The sequence below is a fragment of the Phoca vitulina genome, unplaced genomic scaffold, assembly GCF_004348235.1.
Source record: "Phoca vitulina isolate PV1807 unplaced genomic scaffold, GSC_HSeal_1.0 scaffold99, whole genome shotgun sequence".
Lineage (NCBI taxonomy): Eukaryota > Metazoa > Chordata > Mammalia > Carnivora > Phocidae > Phoca > Phoca vitulina.
In genome coordinates this window covers 361,574-381,391 of record NW_022589802.1, presented here as the reverse complement: position 1 = coordinate 381,391, position 19,818 = coordinate 361,574, and the positions used below count along the sequence as shown (strand labels likewise).

General features: G+C 45.8%; 1 protein-coding gene and 1 pseudogene across 1 annotated transcript; one reads left to right on the top strand and one right to left on the bottom strand.

The window, feature by feature from the left end:
- The first annotated feature begins 672 nt into the window (after positions 1-672).
- LOC116627646 (40S ribosomal protein S18-like) lies at positions 673-1,232 on the top strand. Its single transcript, XM_032397508.1, has one exon. It carries the CDS (start codon positions 720-722, stop codon positions 1,176-1,178), a length of 459 nt encoding a protein of 152 aa, XP_032253399.1. The 5' UTR covers positions 673-719; the 3' UTR covers positions 1,179-1,232.
- Positions 1,233-6,306: 5,074 nt separating this feature from the next.
- LOC116627647 lies at positions 6,307-7,361 on the bottom strand (annotated as a pseudogene).
- Between the last annotated feature and the right edge of the window lie 12,457 nt (positions 7,362-19,818).

Below are 19,818 nucleotides of genomic sequence, written 5' to 3'. Positions count from 1 at the left end.
AGTCAGACACTTAACTGACTGAGACACCCAGGCGCCCCCCAGATTGTATACCTTAAACACTACACTTGGATGTATGTAAGTTATACCTGAATAAAGCTGTTTGAGGGGCGCCTGGGTGGCTCAGTCGGTTGAGCGTCCGACTCTTGATTTTGGCTCAGGTCTTGATCTCAGGGTAGAGGGATGGAGCCCTGCTTCGGGCTCCGCACTTAGCAGGGTGTCTGCTTGGGATTCTCCTCTCTCCATCTCCCTCTGGCCCTCCCCCTTCTCTCCCTCTCTAAAATGAAGAAATAAATCTTTTTTAAAAAAAAAGCTGTTTGAAATAAAGTGCTTCAAGTATATTGTACAATCTAAAGGACAATTCTGAATCAACATTGCCAGGTGTCCTTCCTCAGCTGCCGGCTGTCACTCCTGCTTTCACTGTTGTCATCGTCATTTCCTCATTTTTCTTTAGAATTTTACCACCTAGGGGTGCCTGGGTGGCTCAGTCAGTTGGGTGTCTGCCTTTGGCTCAGGTCATGATCTCAGGGTCCTGGGATCGAGCTCCTCGGGGCTCCCTGCTCAGCGGGGAGCCTGCTTCTCCCTCTCCTCCTGGCTTGTGTTCTCTGTTGCTGTCTCTGTCTCTTTTTCTCTCTCATAATAAATAAATAAAATCTTTAAAAAAAAAAAAAAGAATTTGCTCTTCCACAGGAGGCCTACACGCCGCCGCTAGGGCCGCCGCCATGTCTCTAGTGATCCCTGAGAAGTTCCAGCACATTTTGCGTGTACTCAACACCAATATCGATGGGCGGCGGAAAATAGCCTTTGCCATCACTGCAATTAAGGGTGTGGGGCGAAGATATGCTCATGTGGTGTTGAGGAAAGCAGACATCGATCTCACCAAAAGGGCCGGAGAGCTCACTGAGGATGAGGTGGAACGTGTGATCACCATTATGCAGAATCCTCGCCAGTATAAGATCCCAGACTGGTTTTTGAACAGACAAAAGGACGTGAAGGATGGAAAGTACAGCCAGGTCCTGGCCAATGGTCTGGACAACAAACTTCGTGAAGACCTGGAGAGACTGAAGAAGATTAGGGCCCACAGAGGGCTGCGCCACTTCTGGGGACTTCGTGTCCGAGGCCAGCACACCAAGACCACAGGGCACCGTGGCCGCACCGTGGGTGTGTCCAAGAAGAAATAAATCTGTAGGCCTTGTCTGTTAATAAAATAGTTTATACACCTAAAAAAAAAAAAATAATAAATAAAATAAAATAAAATAAAATAAAAGAATTTTACCACCTAAATGAGCTTCCCCAAACAAGGGTTTAGTCTGGCCTATTTTGAATGGAATAATGCAGTCTGAGTTTGTTTCTCTCTTTCCACTAACCATTATGTTTCTGTTATTAAATATAGCTACAGTTCATTCATTTGCATTCCTGTATGATATTTCAATGTGTGAATATACCACAGCTTATTTATCCATCCTAGTATTGTTGGACATTTGGGGGGTTTCCAGTTTTTGCTTATTAAGGAGAGCCAAACGTTCTACCATGAACATTCTTCTTGGAGCCTGTGTGCATGCGTGCATGCCGTCCACCCGGGGCACACGATATGTGTGTGTTCGGTCTGAGCAGATAATGCCAATCGGTTTCTCAAAGTGATTGTACAAAGTTACAGTTCCAGCAGCAACATCTGAGCATTCATTACCTCACGTCCTTACCAACAGTTGGTCCTGTCAGGGCTGGGATTTGTAATTCTCGCCTATCTAGTAGATGTGTAGTGGTATATTATTGTGCATTAATTTTCCACTTCCCTGATTTCTATTGTGATTGAGTACCTTTTCATACATTTATGAAAAGTTTGGCTTTTGTGAGGTGCCCATTCAAGCCTCTTGCCCATTTTTCTATGAAGTTGTTGGGCTTTTTCTTATTAAATTGGAATTCTTTCTGCGTTCTATATGTGAGTCTTCTGTAGCTTTTCATTCTCTTTATGATGTTTTTGATGAATCCAAATACTTGATTGTAATGTACACCAGTTCTCAATCTTTTCCTTTGTGCTTAGTGCTTTTGTATCTTGTATACAAACATTGCTTACTCCTAGCAATGAAGATATTCTCACATATTTTTCTCTAAAAGAGTTACAGTTTTGCCCTTCATATTTATGTTTCTAATCTATGTGAAATTGATTTTTGTATATGGTGTGATGTAGAGGTACAGTTTCATTTCATTTCAATCTCCATATGAATGCAGCTGTCCTGCCACAATTCATTAAACGGTTCATCCTCTTCCCACGGCCCTAAATGCCGCCTCTGTCATGTATCAGGAGTCCACATAAGAAAGGGTCCTATTTCTAGGCTCTCTATTCAGCCCAACTGCTCTATTTGTCTGTCCCAGCACCAAACTACACTGCACTAAGTTCCACAACTCTAGAATATGCTCCAAATCTGAAACAGCAAGTCTTTCCCCTTGTCCTTCATCTTCAAGGGTGCTTCTTGTATTCTTGGGGCTATGCATTTCCACAGAAATTTTAGAATCGTGAGTTGTATTATGATCTTGTTAGGTATTGCACTGAATCTGTAAATCAATTTGGGGAAACAGTATCGAGTCGTCCAATCCGGACACTTATTTAGATCTTCTTTAACGTCTCTCATTAAAGTTTTATAATCTCCTCCACAAAAGGCCTGCAAATCTTTTATAAATGTATTCCTAGGTATTTTGTGTTTTTTAAAACGTTATTGCAAATGGTATATTAATTTTTAAAATGTCATTTTTGAACTGTTCACTGCTGATAGAAATATAAATAATTTTTATATATGGATTTTATATCCAGCAACCTTGTTAAACTCTCTTAATAACTGTAATGATTTAGGGACGCCTGGGTGGCTCAGTCGGTTAAGCGGCTGCCTTCGGCCTGGGTCATGATCCCAGTGTCCTGGGATCGAGTCCCACATCAGGCTCCTTGCTCGGCAGGGAGCCTGCTTCTCTCTCTCTCTCCCTCTGCTTGTGCTCTCTCTGTCAAATAAATAAAATCTTTAAAAAAAAATAACTGTAATGATTTATCTCTAGATTCTTTGGTATTTCATAGTACACATCAAATCACCTGTGAATAATGCCAGTCATTTCTTGCCTTTAGCTTTTGCTTATTTTTCTTGCCCCACTGCACAAACTAGGACCAACATGACAATGTTGACAAAAGTGGTGATGACAATGAGCATCCTTTTCTGATTTCTGATCTCCAGGGAAAGCTTTCAACATTTTACCATTAAATGTGGTGGTGACTATAATTATTTTTATAAGGCTTTTGTTAAGGAAGCTCACTTTAATTCCCAGTTTCCTGAGTTTTCTTTTTAATTATGAATGGATGTTGAATTTTACTGTATGCCTTTTTTGCACCTATTGTGATGATCCCATAACTTTTCTTCTTTAACGTATTAATGTGGTTAATTACAATAAATTATTTTCTATTGTTAAACCAACTTCACACTCCTAAGATAAATGCAACTTGGTCACTACGTATGATCATCTCTATATATGGCTAATATTTTGCTATGCTCATCTGCATCTATGCTCATAAGTGAGCTTGGCCAATAATTTTCTTTTTTTTTTTAAAGATTTTATTTATTTATTTGACAGATAGAAACATAACGAGAGAGGGAACACAAGCAGGGAGAGTGGGAGAGGGAGAAGCAGGCTTCCCGCCGAGCCGGGAGCCCGATGCGGGGCTCGATCCCAGGACCCTGGGACCATGACCTGAGCTGAAGGCAGACGCTTAACGACTGAGCCACCCAGGCGCCCCAATAATTTTCTTTCTTATAATGTCTTTAACAGTTTTGGTGCCAAGTTTATGTTTGCCTTCTAACAAAAGTATATCCTCTTTTGTTATTCTCTGGGAAAATGTGTATAAAAGTAGAACCATTTGTTCTTGAATATTTGGTAGATCTTGCTGATTAAGTCATCTGGGCCTGGAGTTTGCTATAGGGGGGATATTTGATTATCAATAAAAATATTTTATGATCATATGACTATTTAGGGTTTCTGCCTTTTCTTTGTGTGTTGTGTGTTGTGTGTACATATTTAGTTTTATTGTAACTAGGCAACTTGTACGTTTTAATGTTTAAAACTGAGCATCATCTTTCCTTTCCAGTGAAACAAAAAGAAAATTTGAAAATAAACAGGAACGGGGCACCTGGGTGGCTCAGTTGGTTAAGCGACTGCCTTCGGCTCAGGTCATGATCCTGGAGTCCCGGGATCGAGTCCCGCATCGGGCTCCCTGCTCAGCAGGGAGTCTGCTTCTCCCTCTGACCCTCCTCCCTCTCATGCTCTCTGTCTCTCATTCTCTCTCTCTCAAATAAATAAATAAAATCTTTAAAAATAAATAAATAAAAATAAACAGGAACGAAATTACAATAGAGAATGTCAATTCCCAGTAAGATCCTACAGGTTCTGCGGATTCTCCCATTGAGTAGCAGGGCTCAAGTCATCATTAGGAGAGAATTTTATTTTATTTATTTATTTTTAAGTTTTTATTTAAATTCTAGTTAGTTACATATAGTGTAATATTGGTTTCAGGAGTAAAATTTAGTGATTCATTGCTTATATACAACACCCAGTGCTCATCACAAGTGCCCTCCTTAGTGCCCATCACACATTTAACCCATCTTTCACCCACCTGCCCTCCAGCAACCCTCAGTTTGTTCTCTATCCTTAAGAGTCTCTCATGGTTTGCCTCCCTCTCTCTCTCTCTTTTTTTTAAGATTTTATTTGTTTGATAGAGACACAACGAGAGAGGGAACACAAGCAGGGGGAGTGGGAGAGGGAGAAGCAGGCTTCCCGCTGAGCAGGGAGCTTGATGCTGGGCTCGATGTGGTGTTCGATCCCAAGACCCTGGGATCATGACCTGAGCCGAAGCAGACGTTTAACGACTGAGCCACCCAGGCGCCCCTGCCTCCCTCTCTTTTTATCCCCTTCCCCTATGTTCATCTGTTTTGTTTCTTTCTTTTTAAAAAAAAAATTTATTTATTTATTTATTTATTTATTTATTTATTTATTTATTTTAGAGAGAGAGTGCGCACGCGTGAGGGGGGTGGGCAGAGAGCAGAGGGAGAGGGACAAACAGACTCCCCACTGAGCACAGAGCCCAATGCAGGCCCCATCCCATCACCCCGAGATCATGACCTGAGCCGAAATCAAGAGTCAGATGCTCAACTGGCTGAGCCACCCAGGTGCCACACATCTGTTTCGTTTCTTAAGAGAGAATTTTATTTTAGAAGTGTCATCTTCAGGGCGCCTGGGTGGCTCAGTTGGTTGGGCGACTGCCTTCAGCTCGGGTCATGATCCTGGAGTCCCAGGATTGAGTCCCGCATCGGGCTCCCTGCTTAGCGGGGAGTCTGCTTCTCCCTCTGACCCTCTCCCCTCTCATGCTGTTTTTCTCCCTCTCTCTCAAATAAATAAATAAAATCTTTAAAAAAATAAAAAATTAAATAAAAGTGTCATCTTCAATTGCAAGGATGTTCATTAAACATCACAATTAAACATGCCAGAGGAGAAGCCATGTTGTCAAAATACCCACTTAACCCATGCAAACATTTCAAACCCACCCTCTGCTGACCTTCTATAACCACATTTTTTTTTAAAGATTTTATTTATTTATTTGACAGAGAGAGAGATAGCGAGAGCAGAAACACAAGCAGGGGGAGTGGGAGAGGGAGAAGCAGGCTTCCTGCCGAGCAGGGAGCCCGATGTGGGACTTGATCCCAGGACCCAGGGATCATGACCTGAGCCGAAGGCAGACGCTTAACGACTGAGCCACCCAGGCGCCCTATATAACCACATTTTTAAGGTGCTTTTTCTTTTTTTTTAAACAAGAGAAAGTGGACAGATACAAGTTGGTAAATGCTAACTGTCCATATTCACGTAGAGACACAGTGTAATCTCTGAGCCCAATATCCAGAGAAAGGAGGAAAACAGCTAAAATTCTAGGCACTACTGTACTGGAGCCTCCCACCCTTCAGCTTCCAGCTTCCTTCTGCTAAGGGAGCAGAAGCCTTTTCTTTTTTCCCATAGAGCACAGTAGTGTTGATTCCATAAAGTTTTTGTTGAGACAGGAAGGGATAAAAATGAATTTGGAAAGAAAGGGGTAGATATTCTTTTCTCAAGGTGTTTCCCCCCAAAATAACTTGAGAACCATGGTATAGAGGGAGAGAAAAGAGACTTCAAAAAACAGGGCAAAGGAGCACAAGAGGAGGAAAAAAAAAAAAAAAAAAGACTGCAACTTGCTCCCAGGGACCGGAGAACATTAAAAAAGGAAGGTTGGAATCCACCAGTGTTCCATTACTCAGCTTCTCCTTCCTCCTCCTCTCCTTCCCCCCGACATCATCATCTTCATCTTCACCTTCATCCTCATCTCCTTCTTCATCAGTATCTTCCAACCCTTCTTCTTCTCCTTCCCCTCCTCCGTCATCCACATCGGGAACCGAGTAGTGCTGTCACAGATTTGACCAAATATCATCTTTGATGACCTCTCCTAACTCATCTGCACCTGCATCAGAATGGTTAGGAAACCAGGTGAAGAAGCTCTCCGGTTCCTCATGCTGTCTCTTCCTGCTGGCTCTATTCTGCGTTTGACTTGAACGTTTCTTGTCAAATCCTTTCCAGATTTCCATTTGACTTCAGTGGACTTTGAAGATGGATCACCACTCTCATTCAGATGAAATTCTTTGGAAAGAACTTTATTTTCTTTTTTTTTAAAGATTTTATTTATTTATTTGAGAGAGAGAGCATGAGAGGGGGGAGGGTCAGAGGGAGAAGCAGACTCCCTGCTGAGCAGGGAACCTGGTACGGGACTCGATCCTGGGACTCCAAGATCATGACCTGAGCTGAAGGCAGTCGCTTAACCAACTGAGCCACCCAGTCACCCAGAACTTTACTTTCAAACTAAGGGCTTTCATCAAAATAAGAAAATCTATTCTGTACTCTGATTTAATATCTTTAAATTCAGTCACTTCAACTCTTGTCAAATAATGCAGCGCCTCTTCATCCTCCTCCCCAAGCAGTGCAGACACTTGTGGATGACTGACAAATGTTGTTACCCCCAAATTTGGAATTTTGGTGATAAAGTCCAACCTCTTCTGAAAAGATGGTTGGCAGAGTTTGTTTTATTCCTGTTCTACTTTCAAAATCTCCTCACTGGTTTGTTCATTAAGTCTGTCTATTTCCTTTTGTACTTCATCAGTCTGTTCAATTGCTTCTTGCTGTTCCTTTTCTCCCTTCAGCAAGTGCTGAGAGGTCAACGTCTCCTCCAGCTTGGGGGCAAGAGGCAATCTTGGTTCCTTCATTTGAGGCGGGAACGAAGACTGGCGTTTGGGGGTCATGGTGTGAGTAAAGTCCACGAAACAATGGTAGATGCGCGCCTGGAAGAAGCTCTGATTACTCTCTGCCTTTTCTTTTTCTAGGAATTTGTTCATTTCAACAGCATTTTCCAATGTATTGACATAAAGTTATTCACAACACCCATTATTTGAAAACATTACTGCATCCGTGGTTATGTGCCATTTTCCATTCATGATATGGTTCTTTGGAGCCTTTCATCTTGTCCTGATGAGGTATGTCAAGGTTATGATCCTGCCGGGGAAGGTTCTACCTCAGCCAGGCAGATCGCTTTGCCACCTGCTCTATCGATCGTGTCACCATGCTGGTGACAACAGTCTACATTGATGTCTGAAGTGGGAATGACACAAAGACCCCATCTACAAGTGGGTAAACTTCATTCCAAACTTAAGAAAAAGTGGATTTTCTCCCAACTTAAGCAGGACTTTGTCATGAAAAAAGAACTGGACTTTCTTCCACTGTTTTTCTGATTGAAGCTCACAACCATATTGCTTGTTAGTTCTAATGAAGATTGCCATACCTAGCATTTCTTGGAGATGTATCTGGGTTAATATGACCCAGGTGTCACTCACACAAGTCATAAAGACATGGCAGATTTTTAGCCCTTGGGAAAGTAACATGCTTTACACCTATGGAAGAAATTTGTCTAAACACCCCTCTTTCTCTGCAGCCTGTCCGTGAGAGCTGCACATTAAGCCAGACTTCTCTGGCTGGCTGCCTCACTGCACTTGGACACGTGCTTATCATATCTCTGACTAATACTATTGCTTTCACAGTTTGGAGGTTTCCCCCGTGGTCACTCACCTCAAGGTAGCTGCCATCAGAGCAGAGCCTTGGCCCTTGGGAAGTCCTAGCAGCGGGCTGTGAAGGTCCTTCAGTCTCTAGCCCTCCTTCCCAAGAGTTGGGGTGGCTACTGACTGGGCAGTTGACTGTTGGTTGCCGCGATTGAGCTAGTTTCTGGGTTCTTGACTGTCAAAGTCTGGTGGCTACTTGAGGTTTCTGGTTCCCTGATCCATCTTGGTTAGTTTCTCTTGTCTTTCGTGGTGAGAGACTGAAAGTCTTGTTTCTGTGAATTGTGACTGTGTTGCAGGATACAAAACTGACTGGGCCCCTGTAGCATGTTTGTCTTCCGGTTTAGAAACTGCAAGCCTGGGTGAGGTGTCCCATCTCCCAGATTGAAGTGACAGGCCAATTGTTCTTTCTGTGCTTCCAGTCTGGGGCCAGAGTAATTGTGCCCAAGTGTTAGCGCTTTTTGCCTGGGCCAGCCCCAGCCCAGTAGCCCTCCCTGTGGACCCCGGGCTCTGTTTACACTTAGCTTCTAGCTCTAGCTGCCGAACTGGTTCTGCCTGTTTTCTGTGGTCTTTGCCCAGAGCTCTTGCTCTCTGGAGTCTAGGGAAGCAGGGAATGCTGCATTTCTGCGTCTTTTAAGGAAAGATACACACAAGTAGCTGGAGAAATGGAACAGGTGCTCAAGAGAGGTGCCCCCATGAGAATGGTCTCCTAGAGAAGAGGTCGGTTCCTGGGAGAGTCCAGGGCACCTGTGACATCTGGAGCACGGCTATAGCAGGTCTGAGTCTGAGTCTTGTACTGGGAGGGAAACAAGTGGAGTCCCCTCCAGCTCATGAGCCCAACCTCTACCCAAGCTTCCTGAAGCTGGTTCTGACTGCTTTTTCTTTATTTCTCCCCCTTAGAAGAACCAGAGGAATTTCAGGAAAACACACAAGTGGGCTAAGGCAGAATGGCAGGAGAAGCTGTGGATACCAGCATGATGTTGGAACCTTCCCACTGATTCTTAACTTGCCCTCCGTGCACTCCAACAAAGTCCCAACTTTCTGTAGTGACACGTGAAATGGGGCAGCCCCCTGCACCTGTCAATCTGCACCCAGGGATTCCTGAGCTTATGGGCTCAGCGCTTTGGGAGACACTGAAACTTGGAACCCAACGAAGACCCCCGATTCAGACACAGTCGCAGTGGGGGGACTTCTGTTGCCACAGGAGGCCTGCTTGACAGTCTCTAGCATGTGGGAGAGTTTGAGGAGATTCTTCGGTGGGATGAAGGCGGGGCTTTTTCTCTGTATGCATATCAGTGGGAGGAATTTCCTTGAAAGGTAGCTTTGACCGCATCTGGAGGAAATTAACAAATGAGGACACGGAGTCTTTCAGAGCCAAAGGAATTCCTATTTCCATCGGTTTCAAAGACATTTGAAGACTGGAGGAAAACATTTTAAAATTTAAGCCCACACCTGTGATGCTGTGAAAGTACTGGCTCCTTAAGGTTAGGAAACAAGAAACCACAGACTGGGTTAGAGCCTAGGCAGGTTTCCTGAGCAAAACTCTCACAGCTCAGAGGGCTGTCCCCAGGATCAGGGGGCAGGCTCTAGAGGCCCAGGCCACCCTCATACCCTGGTCAGGGGTCGTTCCAGTGCTGGAGGACCTCCTCAAGTAGCCTGACTTCTCTTTGACCTCAAGGAGAGGGAACCACAGGAGAGCTGCTAGGTCAAGGGTGGCGGGTTAGGGTGGTTCGGGGCGGCTGCAGCTGGGCTTCAAGGTCATCAGGATGGTCCTGGAGTGGAGAGCGCGGGTATGGCACTGCCCTGACAGCAACCCTGTAGGTACAAAGAGGGAGGTAGGCCACTTCAGCTCACACCCTTGGCCACATCCAAAGGGCTGGTGTCAGAGCAGGGAGTTATTTGTTGTGATTTCTTTTCTTTTTCCAAATAAACAAACATTTTTATTTACTTATTTTTTATTTATTTTTTTAAAATATTTATTTATTTGACACAGAGAGAGCACACAAGCAGGGGGAGCAGCAGGCAGAGGGAGAAGCAGACTCCCCGCTGAGCAGGGAGCCTGATGCGGGACTCGATCCCAGGACCCCGGGATCATGACCTGAGCTGAAGGCAGACGCTTAACTGACTGAGCCACCCAGGCGCCCTAAACAAACATTTTTAGAACTAACTTTGTATTCTTTTTCTTTAAGAAGGACCCAGGGGTGCTTGGGTGGCTCAGTCAGTTAGGCGTCTGCCTTCGGCTCAGGTCATGATCTCGGGGTCCTGGGATTGAGCCCCGTTGGGCTCTCTGCTCAGCAGGGAGTCTGCTTCTCCCTCTCCCTCTGCCACTCCCCCTGCTCATGCGCTCTTTATCTCTCTTTCCCCCTGTCTCTCTCAAATGAATAAATACAATCTTTTTTTAAAAAAAAGAAGGACCCAAATTGTATAAACTTCAGTCCCCATGCAACGTGGATCTGTCCTCCAGTATGCCTGTTCAGATACTTAAATAAGTTAAAGATATTGATCTTGTGGGGACAATATCATATCCTGGTTTCTTCTATGCACAAAGGTAATTTCCAAGTGCTCAAAAAGGAAAAGAGAAAAATTAATCAATAAAATCATTGAATTTTTGGTTATCATACTCTAATAAGTAAAGATAAAATATGTATGAATAACCATATAAAACCAACTAAGCTATTAGTAAAAGTCTAAACAGTAGTCTTGTTTCCTCAATACACTCTTTCTCTGTCTCTCTCTCTCTCTCTAAAACAGGTTTGGATAAGAGAAAATGAAAACTGGGTTTTTTTTTTTTTTTTTAATTGCCATGATGTCCTGGTTGCTAAGTTACAGGATAAGGAAAAAGGAAACACACATTGCCATCAGGCCAAACAGTAACAGTTGTGAAGAAGCTTCAGGAACCTCCTCCTGTATTAAACACTCTTCCCAATATTTCAAGGGCTTTAACAACATAAGAGAGACAAATGGGGAAGTGGCCTCAAGTCTGACAGGAAAGGGAAGGCAGAGGGTTTCCTCCCCGCCCCACATGCCTCCACGGGGCCAAAGGATGGGTGCCACAGGCCTCACCAGTCACGGGATTCTCTGGCCATGTAAGCGGGGCACTGGGTGGCTTTGTGTGCTAAGGCCCTGGTCATCACATTCATCTTCAGATGACGTGACTTCTCACTGTTTGTGATTAAAAGTTTTGGAGCCCACTTATGAAGTCACGGCTTTAGTGGTAGTCCCCTTGGGAAAATAAAGCCAAGAAAACCATCTAAAACTCCTAAACTCCTTCAATACTTGTTTGCAAGGCAAACCCTTAAATAGTTTTGTTAATTTTCATATAAAAGATAGTTCTGTCTTCTCCCCAATCTTATTACAGTATAAAGTATCATGCAAACACCACATTTGGGTTTTTGCAAGATCTGAGATGTATTTGTTATTCATTTCTTACAAGAAGCTTTATTATGTGGAACTTCCTAAACTCACGATGCTTATCCTGTACATCAAATAAGTTATCACTTCTTACACTAAATAATTATGTAGTCCCACAAAGTTACTCCACTTTGTAAAGCAAGTACTTATTTATTCACCGTGATTGTATTGTTTTTCAATGTCAACCTACTATAATTTCTTAATCCATTGACTTTGCAACCCTGGGTGAATAATAAATTGAGGCGGTTAGCAAGTAATCTGAACCTGGACAATCTCAAAAGGGATTAAAATTCATACAAACAGAGAACGCAGAAGTATTCCATTACTTTTTACTTACATATTGTTGTCTGTGTATAAACACAATTGCCCCTCATACCACCCAAACTCAGAAAGTCACTGTAGTATAAACATTGCTTTGTGCTATGCCTGGCTGCTTTAATTATATTTTAAAAACCTAAAGTCTTAAAGCTTTAAGTAGTATTGCCATCAGAACATCTTTACTGTGACTGTACATAAGTGTACATATAAAGGTGTATTAAGTCAATAAATGTTTTAAAAGCTTATGTATAACAGAGTAGAGAGGCCTGGGTCTTTAAGTGATCACTAGCTTTTCGCACTGGTATTCTATCCAGAGGGCAGAAGTTTTTCTCACCCTAGTAGGAACTGACAGCTCAAAATTCTGTTAACAGAGGTGCTTCTCTGCTGCCCCTCAGCATGGCTTCTTCACAACAGAGGCCAATTATAAGAAAATAAGCAAGCAAGCAAAACAAGTAGCAAAGGCTCTTTTTTAGAGGAGGAGCTAAGATTCCGACCGGTTATCGTGTTACCTTCTCCTGTGGGTTGTTATCAAGTATTGTGACTCTGGTTACACTGTCAAGGCCATGGGTATTTCTGCTTCTAGGGTACCTGTGCTCTTATCAAGCAACTGACCAGTCTCCGCTCACAACTCTCTCTCTTTTTTTTTAATTAACTAATTTCCTTTTTTCCCTACTCCCCTCCCTCCCCTCCAGCAACCCTCAGTTTGTTTCCTGAGATTAAGAGTCTCTTATGGTTTGTCTCCCTCTCTGGTTTCGTCTTGTTTCATTTTTTCCTCTCATCCCCTATGATCCTCTGTGTTGCCACAACTCTCTTGGATACTGGCTTTCTCCAAGATCAGTCCTCAGATTAATAACGCTGACGAGATTCTTCTCCGTGCCGCTGTCCTTGGTAGATGGCTGCTTTGTAGGGTCAAGGTTTGCTCCTTTGCCTGGCTCGGGTGACCCACCGGGCAGTGCATGTGAGTAAGGGGGGATGTTGGGAACAAGGAGGCATGATCAATGTGCCATAGTTATTAAAAACAGCTCAATGGGATTATAAAAGCTACCCTGTACATTTATCAAAATTTAATTTGAATATGTTAAATTATTAAATTAAAATATTAAATTAATTAAAACGAATTTAAATATGTTCTGGTAGAAAGGGATAAAATACTGATACATATGCTGCACTGCAGACGAATCTCAAAAACATTACGCACCTCACACGAGGTCAAAAGGCCGAAACAGTCAAAAAGTGAGTCCACAGGTGAATGAATAAACAAAATGTGGTCTAGCCATGCAATTGAATGTTATTCAGCTATAACAAGGAATGAAGTTCAGACACCTGCTACAACATGAATGAACCCGGAGAATATTCTGTTGAGTGAGAGAAGCCAGTCACAAAAGGTCACATATTGCATGATTCCATTGATATGAAATGCCCAGAATAGGCAAATCCACAGAAACAGAAAGCACATTATGGGTTGCTAGGGGCTGGGGGGCAGGGAGCAGGGAATGACAAGTAACTGCTAATGGGTACAGGGTTTCTGTTTGGAACAATGAAAATGTTCTGGAATTAGTGGTGATAGTTGTTCATTGTGAATGTACTGAATGCCGCTGAACTGTACTTTTTAAGATGGTTAATTTTATGTTATATGAATTTCACTTCAATGAGAAAACAGTTGGGACGCCTGGGTGGTTACAGTCGGTTAAGCATTGGACTCTTGGTTTAGGCTCAAGTCATGATCTCAGGGTCGTGGGATGGAGCCTCAAGTCAGGCTCCGAGATCAGCACGGAGTCTGCTTAAGATTCTCTCTCCCTCTCCCTCTACCTCTCCCACTTGTTCTCTCTCTCTCAAATAAATAAATAAATCTCAAAAAAAAAAAAAGAAAGAAAGAAAAAGAAAACACTTAAAACATGTTTTGGTAATCACATAACTTCTTAGAATGAATTTTTATGAAAGAGCTAACATGAGTATTCTTGGCACAATGACTTTTATACCTTCTCTAAGATCATATTCCAAGGTTTAAAATCCCCTTGTTTATTAATAGCTTTAGTGACACACAAAATGGACAGATTGTCAGGCTCAAGGTGGTTGGAAATGAATGGCCCAGCAGGCCAGTGTCGTGGCGCACGGCCCGGCCACTGCATCCACAGCAAGGCTTATGGACTGGTGACAACATGGACACCAACACTGGGGAAGGGCAGTGCTGCTGTCATAGACCCACAGGTTCCCCTACCGGAGACCTCAGTGCCAACTGTTTAACAACTTCTTTTGGTCTCTTAGGTTTTCTCTTAGATGTAGGGATGACAGAGCATTTCTCACTGGACGGGTGGACTGTTTCCCAAGATGGCCACCTCAGTCGCTCCCATTCGGCACCACTCCTCCTCCCAACAAGAGGTGGGGCCTATTTCCCCTTCTCTTGACCAGGCCTGGCCCGGTGACTTGCTTTGACTAACAAAATGTGGCAGAAGTGACACTGCGTGACTTCCAGAAGAGGCTTCGCACCTTCTGTATTTGCCCACTTGGAAATCAGTAAGACCATGGAAAGGAGTCTGGGTTGTCCTACTCGAGAGGCCGCGAGGAGAAAGAAGCCCTGGAGGATGAGCTGCCACATGAAAGAGAATCACACAAGCCCGCTAACAGCCGGCACCAACTGCCAGACATGAGACTGAGGCCGTCTCAGATGTTCCAGCCTCCTTGGCTATGCTCCCAGCTGAATGAAGTCACACGAGGGACCCCGACCAACACCATGTGGAGCGAAGAACCACCCCCCCAGAGCTCAGTCAACGCATAAACTCATAAGAAATGACAAATCATTGTTGTTTTAGGCCACGAAGTTTGGGGGTGGCTTGTCAGCAGATACACTTGAGATCCAGACCAAATCATAGAATATGTGTAAGCTCCTGAGAATAGCCCAGAAGTTCTTGAAAAACACGCCTGAAAAGCTTGCAGAGGACTAAAGCCCAGGATGCCTAGGACCAATTCCAACCAGAAGCAGATGACTTCCTGGGGCAGGCTGCTGGCTCAGGACCAGTGGAGTAAGGCATAATTACAAAGGCCTTTCAGGGAACAAGTGAAACTGATGAGGGAGAGCCAGCTGTCATTATCTGTCCTAGAATATTTTTGGCATTGTCCTCAGTGCTCCATTTTCTAGTAGCCATATACAATGAAAACTTTTCTTCTTGCTCTTTCTCTATTTCTCCATTTCAAAGGTTATATTTGTGCAGACTGGCCTGAACAGCCCACTGACATCAGGATCACATTAGATTTCGTAGAGGCCACCACGGGAAAGAGAAGTATTACAAGGCAGAAAACGTGTAAGAAAACCTGAAGACAGGGACTACGGATCGAGGTTCAGACGCTTGGGTAATGCATGGATTCAAAACCCCACACCTGTCTTTTGAGAGAGGAATTTGTGCCAAGAGCATATTCACCTTGACTTCTATTCATTTGACTTTATCTTAGCATTCTGACCCTGCACCCCCCAAATTCATGTTGTTCTCACATGCAAAATATATGTATTTCATCCCAACAGCCCCAGTTCCAGCATTGACTCAAAAGTCCAAAGTGCAACGTCTCATCTAAATATTGTATAAATCAGAAATAGGTAAGACTCGAGGTATGATTCATCCTGGGGCAGATTCCTCTCCAGCTGTGAACCTTTAAATCAAACAAGTTCTGTACTTCCAAAATACAGTGGTAGGACAGGCAGAGGATAAACACTTGCGTTCCAAAAAGGAGAAATTGGCAAGAAAGAGCTGAAAGATGCCAGGCAAGTATAAAATCCAACAGGGCAAACGACATCAAATCTGAAGTTGTTGTTGTGTTTTGTTTTTTTTTAAAGATTTTATTTATTTATTTGACAGAGAGAGAGCAAGAGAGCGCAAGCAGGGGGAGCTGCAGAGGGAGAGGGACAAGCAGACTCCTTGCTGAGCAGGGAGCCAGGCCCCGGGGATCATGACTTGAGCTGAAGGCAGACGTTTAACCGACGGAGCCACTCAGGCGCCCCCTCAAATCTGAAGTTTTGAGAATCATGTTCTTGAACTCGATGCTCTGCCCACCAGGCCCACCGGGGTGGGGGTCCTGCCTTTCAGACACAGTGGGGCGTCCCTGTCCCCAAAGCTTTGCTGGGCACGACCCACATGGCAGCTCTCACGGGTTGGAGTTGCATACATGTGGCTCTCCCAGGCTGGTGCCTCCATCAGTCCGGGCCCCCCGGGGTGGCCCCAACCCCGCAGCCCTTGCGGGACATTACCCTAGCCACGGCCCTCTGCCTGGGTCACACACTGCATCTCCAGGTGGCTCCATCCTTTGAAATCCAGGTGGAGGGAGCCATGCCCCCCAGAGGTCCGCTGGGCAGGAGTCAAGTCAGTCCCCATGCTCTGGGTGGCACTGACCCCACAGCTTTGGGCGGGGGTTATCCGGCCTGATGAAACCCAGCCAGTGGCCCCCCTCTGACACAGAGGAGGCAGCACTGACGATCTCTGAAGAGTCTTTGGGGTCCTTCCTTTGTCTGGAAGAATAGCTCTCTGGCCCCGTCCCCCAGCCCGCCTGCCTTCCTGCCTGGCTCCTTCCCCTCCAGCTCGAACCAGTTCGCCTGCTGGGATGGCTGACGAAGCCCAGGGTTTCACACCCACACTAGTCTCCTCACCAGAGGCTCGCGTGACCACACCCTTAGCGTTCTCTCCCCAATATGCTTGTTCATATTTTGCAATATGGCTAGGCTGAGAATTTTCCAAATTTTTAAGTTTCGCTTCCCTTTTGATTAACCATTCCATCTTAAAGTCATTTCTTCTCGAATTTTACTGTAAGCATTCAAGAGAAGCCAAGCTGCACCTTCACCACTTTGCTTAGATATTTCCTCAAGCAAATATGCAATTCCATCACTCACAAATTCAACCTTCCACAAGACGCTAGCACATGAACACAGTTCAGCCAAGCTCATGGCCATTTCATAAGGGTGGCCTCTCCTACAACTTCCCAAAACGTGTCCTCATTTCCATCCTTATTTCTACCAACGTTCTGCTCATGACCCCTTAAGTATTCTCTGAGAAGGCTCTCTGTCCAGCTCTCCTCCTTAACTTCTGGGACCTCATCAGAACCCCTCGGGAAGGGCCCTTCATGGCAATGTAGGCTTTTTCCAGCACATGCCTCCAAAAGCCCATGACCAACTTCCAAAGCTGCTCTCACACGTTTAGGGAGCTGTTACAGCAGTGCCCCAATATTTGAGACCAGCTTACGGTCCCAGCTTGTTGAGGCTGCTGTAATAGCCTCTATCGGGCCAGCTTATGGACAGAAACCGGTGTCTTAGGGCTACAGGCCAGAAGTCAGAGATGAGAGGGCCAGCACAGTTGGATGAGGACCCTCGTCTGGATCACAGACTTCTCGCTGTGCCCTGGCATGGCAGGAGGGGAAGAGGTCTTTCTCGGGCCTCTTTTATAAGGGCATAATCTCATTTTCCAGGGCTCCACCCTCATGACTTGATCACTTCCCAAACGCCTCACGTCCTAATACCAGCACATTGGCCGTTGTGATTTCAGCGTAAGAGGTGGGGGCGAGGGGCGGGCCACAAACATTCAGACCATAGCAAAATTATGAGACATGTATAACTCACCTCAGGTGCAGTTTATAGCAAGTCAAAGGAGAACTCGACTAAAGGCAATTGATTCATCCCTAAGCATTGTAGTGCTGGCCGCACGCTGTGCCTTTTCCCACTGGCCGCTGGGCTTCAGAGCAAAGTGGTTGTTTGCATTGGTCAATCAGAGTCAATCCTCTTCCCTACTAGACTGTAAGTGGATAAATCGATTTTGTGATCACAACCTCACCAGAAATGTCGCTTGCAAAGCTTAACTAATCAGATTCAGACATCCAGCCTCACAGACCAAGGTGTGGACGGACTTCACAGAAAATGCCCTGGGGCCTCCCCTAACAACCACCTGGAGGGTCACAGCAAGAGAGAGCAGCAAGCAAGCCACCCCGCCAGAGGGAGGGGGGCGGGGCAGTCAGACCCACTGGGGTCAAGCTTTCTGTCCTCGGTTGCCTGACTCAAAGGCAGCAAAACCATCTCTAGAACAATGGAAACAGAACATATCTCTTGTTGCACTATGTAAAAAAGGCAGGACAGATGAAGAACACACACAGCAACGGATAAAGAGAATATACACAATAAAAACAAAGGACCCTGGGCTTCTATTTGGAATATCTTTCCCTAACGGGGGCAGACAGTTAAAGGGAACCGTATCGTATGGGCACATCTTGTTGATAATTTTAATTGCGTGTATATCCTGTAAGCTTTTGTTCGATTCCCACTGTCTGTGGAAATGAATATAAAAAACCAATTAACTGGACCACGAATTGAATTAAGGATCTTAATACAAAAAAAGACAATAAAGACAATGAGAATGTACTAATGCTACTGAATTGCACACCTACAAATGGTTCCCGTGGTAAATTTTGTTATGTGTACTTTACCACAATTTAAAAGTCAATTAAAAAAAAGATAAGGAAGAGATTTCTGAGTTCAGGTAGGAGTAGGAAGGCAGCAAAAAACCCGAACTCCCCGGCTTCTATAGAACGAGTGACAGCCCCCACCACAGCCCCCCACCCCCACCCCCACCCCCACCAATCTACGAGAGTTTCTTGAAACCAGGAAGCACAGACAACTGGCGACCCGAGGGATCTGTAGGACCAGAAGCCACTAGGGTGAGGCCGGGCAGCGGGGCTGGTACGAAGGGTCCCGTTGGTCCCCGGGACGCACCGAGCAGGATCTACTCCCGCAGGACACGGCCCGATCCTGCATAGGGACAGCTGGGGACAGAAGTGAGAAGGATCGGGACAGAGGCGGGCGCGGGGGGAGCGCGGGGGGCGGCTCAGCCGAGAAGACAGCGGAAGCGGCCCGGGCGCCGCGCAGTGCCACCCAGCCGGGCGAGGCGCACGGCGACGCCGGGAGAGGGCGCGCGAGAGCTAGAGCGCAGCCGAGCCGCGGGCCCTTCCCGCCCGCAGGCGTCCCGGGCCGAGAGCCGCTGTTAGGCCCCCCCCGGGGCTTTGCAACACGAACGTGAAACGTCCTGCGCGTCAGTGTGCGGTCGGGGCCTCGCGCAGACTCCACTCCTGTCAGGAATTCTTTGTGATGCTCAGTTTGTCACAAGTTTGGCCAGGGCGACCCTCCTCGAGCTGGCTCCCGTGCCCTTTTGCCGCTCCCCACAGTTTCTGGCACAACAGAGGTGCTCCTGGCTCATCTTGACCCTCTGTGGATGGACAGCACTGGGAAATGCGAATACAATGTATAATCTATACCTGTGGATTTATTTATTTATTTTTTACATAGGCTCCACACCCGGCGTGGGGCCCAACAGGGGACTTGAACTCACGACCCTGAGATCAAGACCTGAGCTGAGACCAGGAGTCAGGAGCTCAACTGACTGAGCCACCCAGGCGCCCCCATATACCTGTCGATTTAAAACAAGAGTTCAGATTGGATTTGCCAGTTAGCTCTCTCCTCTCTCTTACCCGGAAGATCGGGATTTGTAAAGCGAACTTACTTTCTTTGTCCTAGGCAGCCAGCTTGGACGGAACAGCACTAGCGTGAACAGAGACGCCTGCAGTGGGGAGTCGGGGCGCGGTCTCTGCGGCAGGGCCTCCCCCTGCGAGAAGGCCCCGGGCCTGAGCGTGCGCGCCGTGCTGTCGCCGGCCTCCTCCCCCCGGAGGCTCCCGCCCAGCAGATGGCTCCCCCGGGCCTCTCGGGCGCCGACGCTGCCCCAACAAACCCCAGGTGGCTACGAACTTAGAGGCCCTGGCCTAGCCCAGCTGCAAGGCCAAAGCCGAATGCGGGCTCCGCCTGTTTGCCGCGGGGCCAACAGGGACACGGACACTTGAAGAGTAGCCAGTGTTAGAGATGCACCACTCGCCCTATTGGAGACCTCAGTGTCAACCGTTTAAGGACTTCTTTGTGTTC

What these genes read in the sequence shown, in the direction of transcription:
- LOC116627646 (XM_032397508.1), top strand. Translation starts at nt 720, where the DNA reads ATGTCTCTAGTGATCCCTGAGAAGTTCCAGCACATTTTGCGTGTACTC.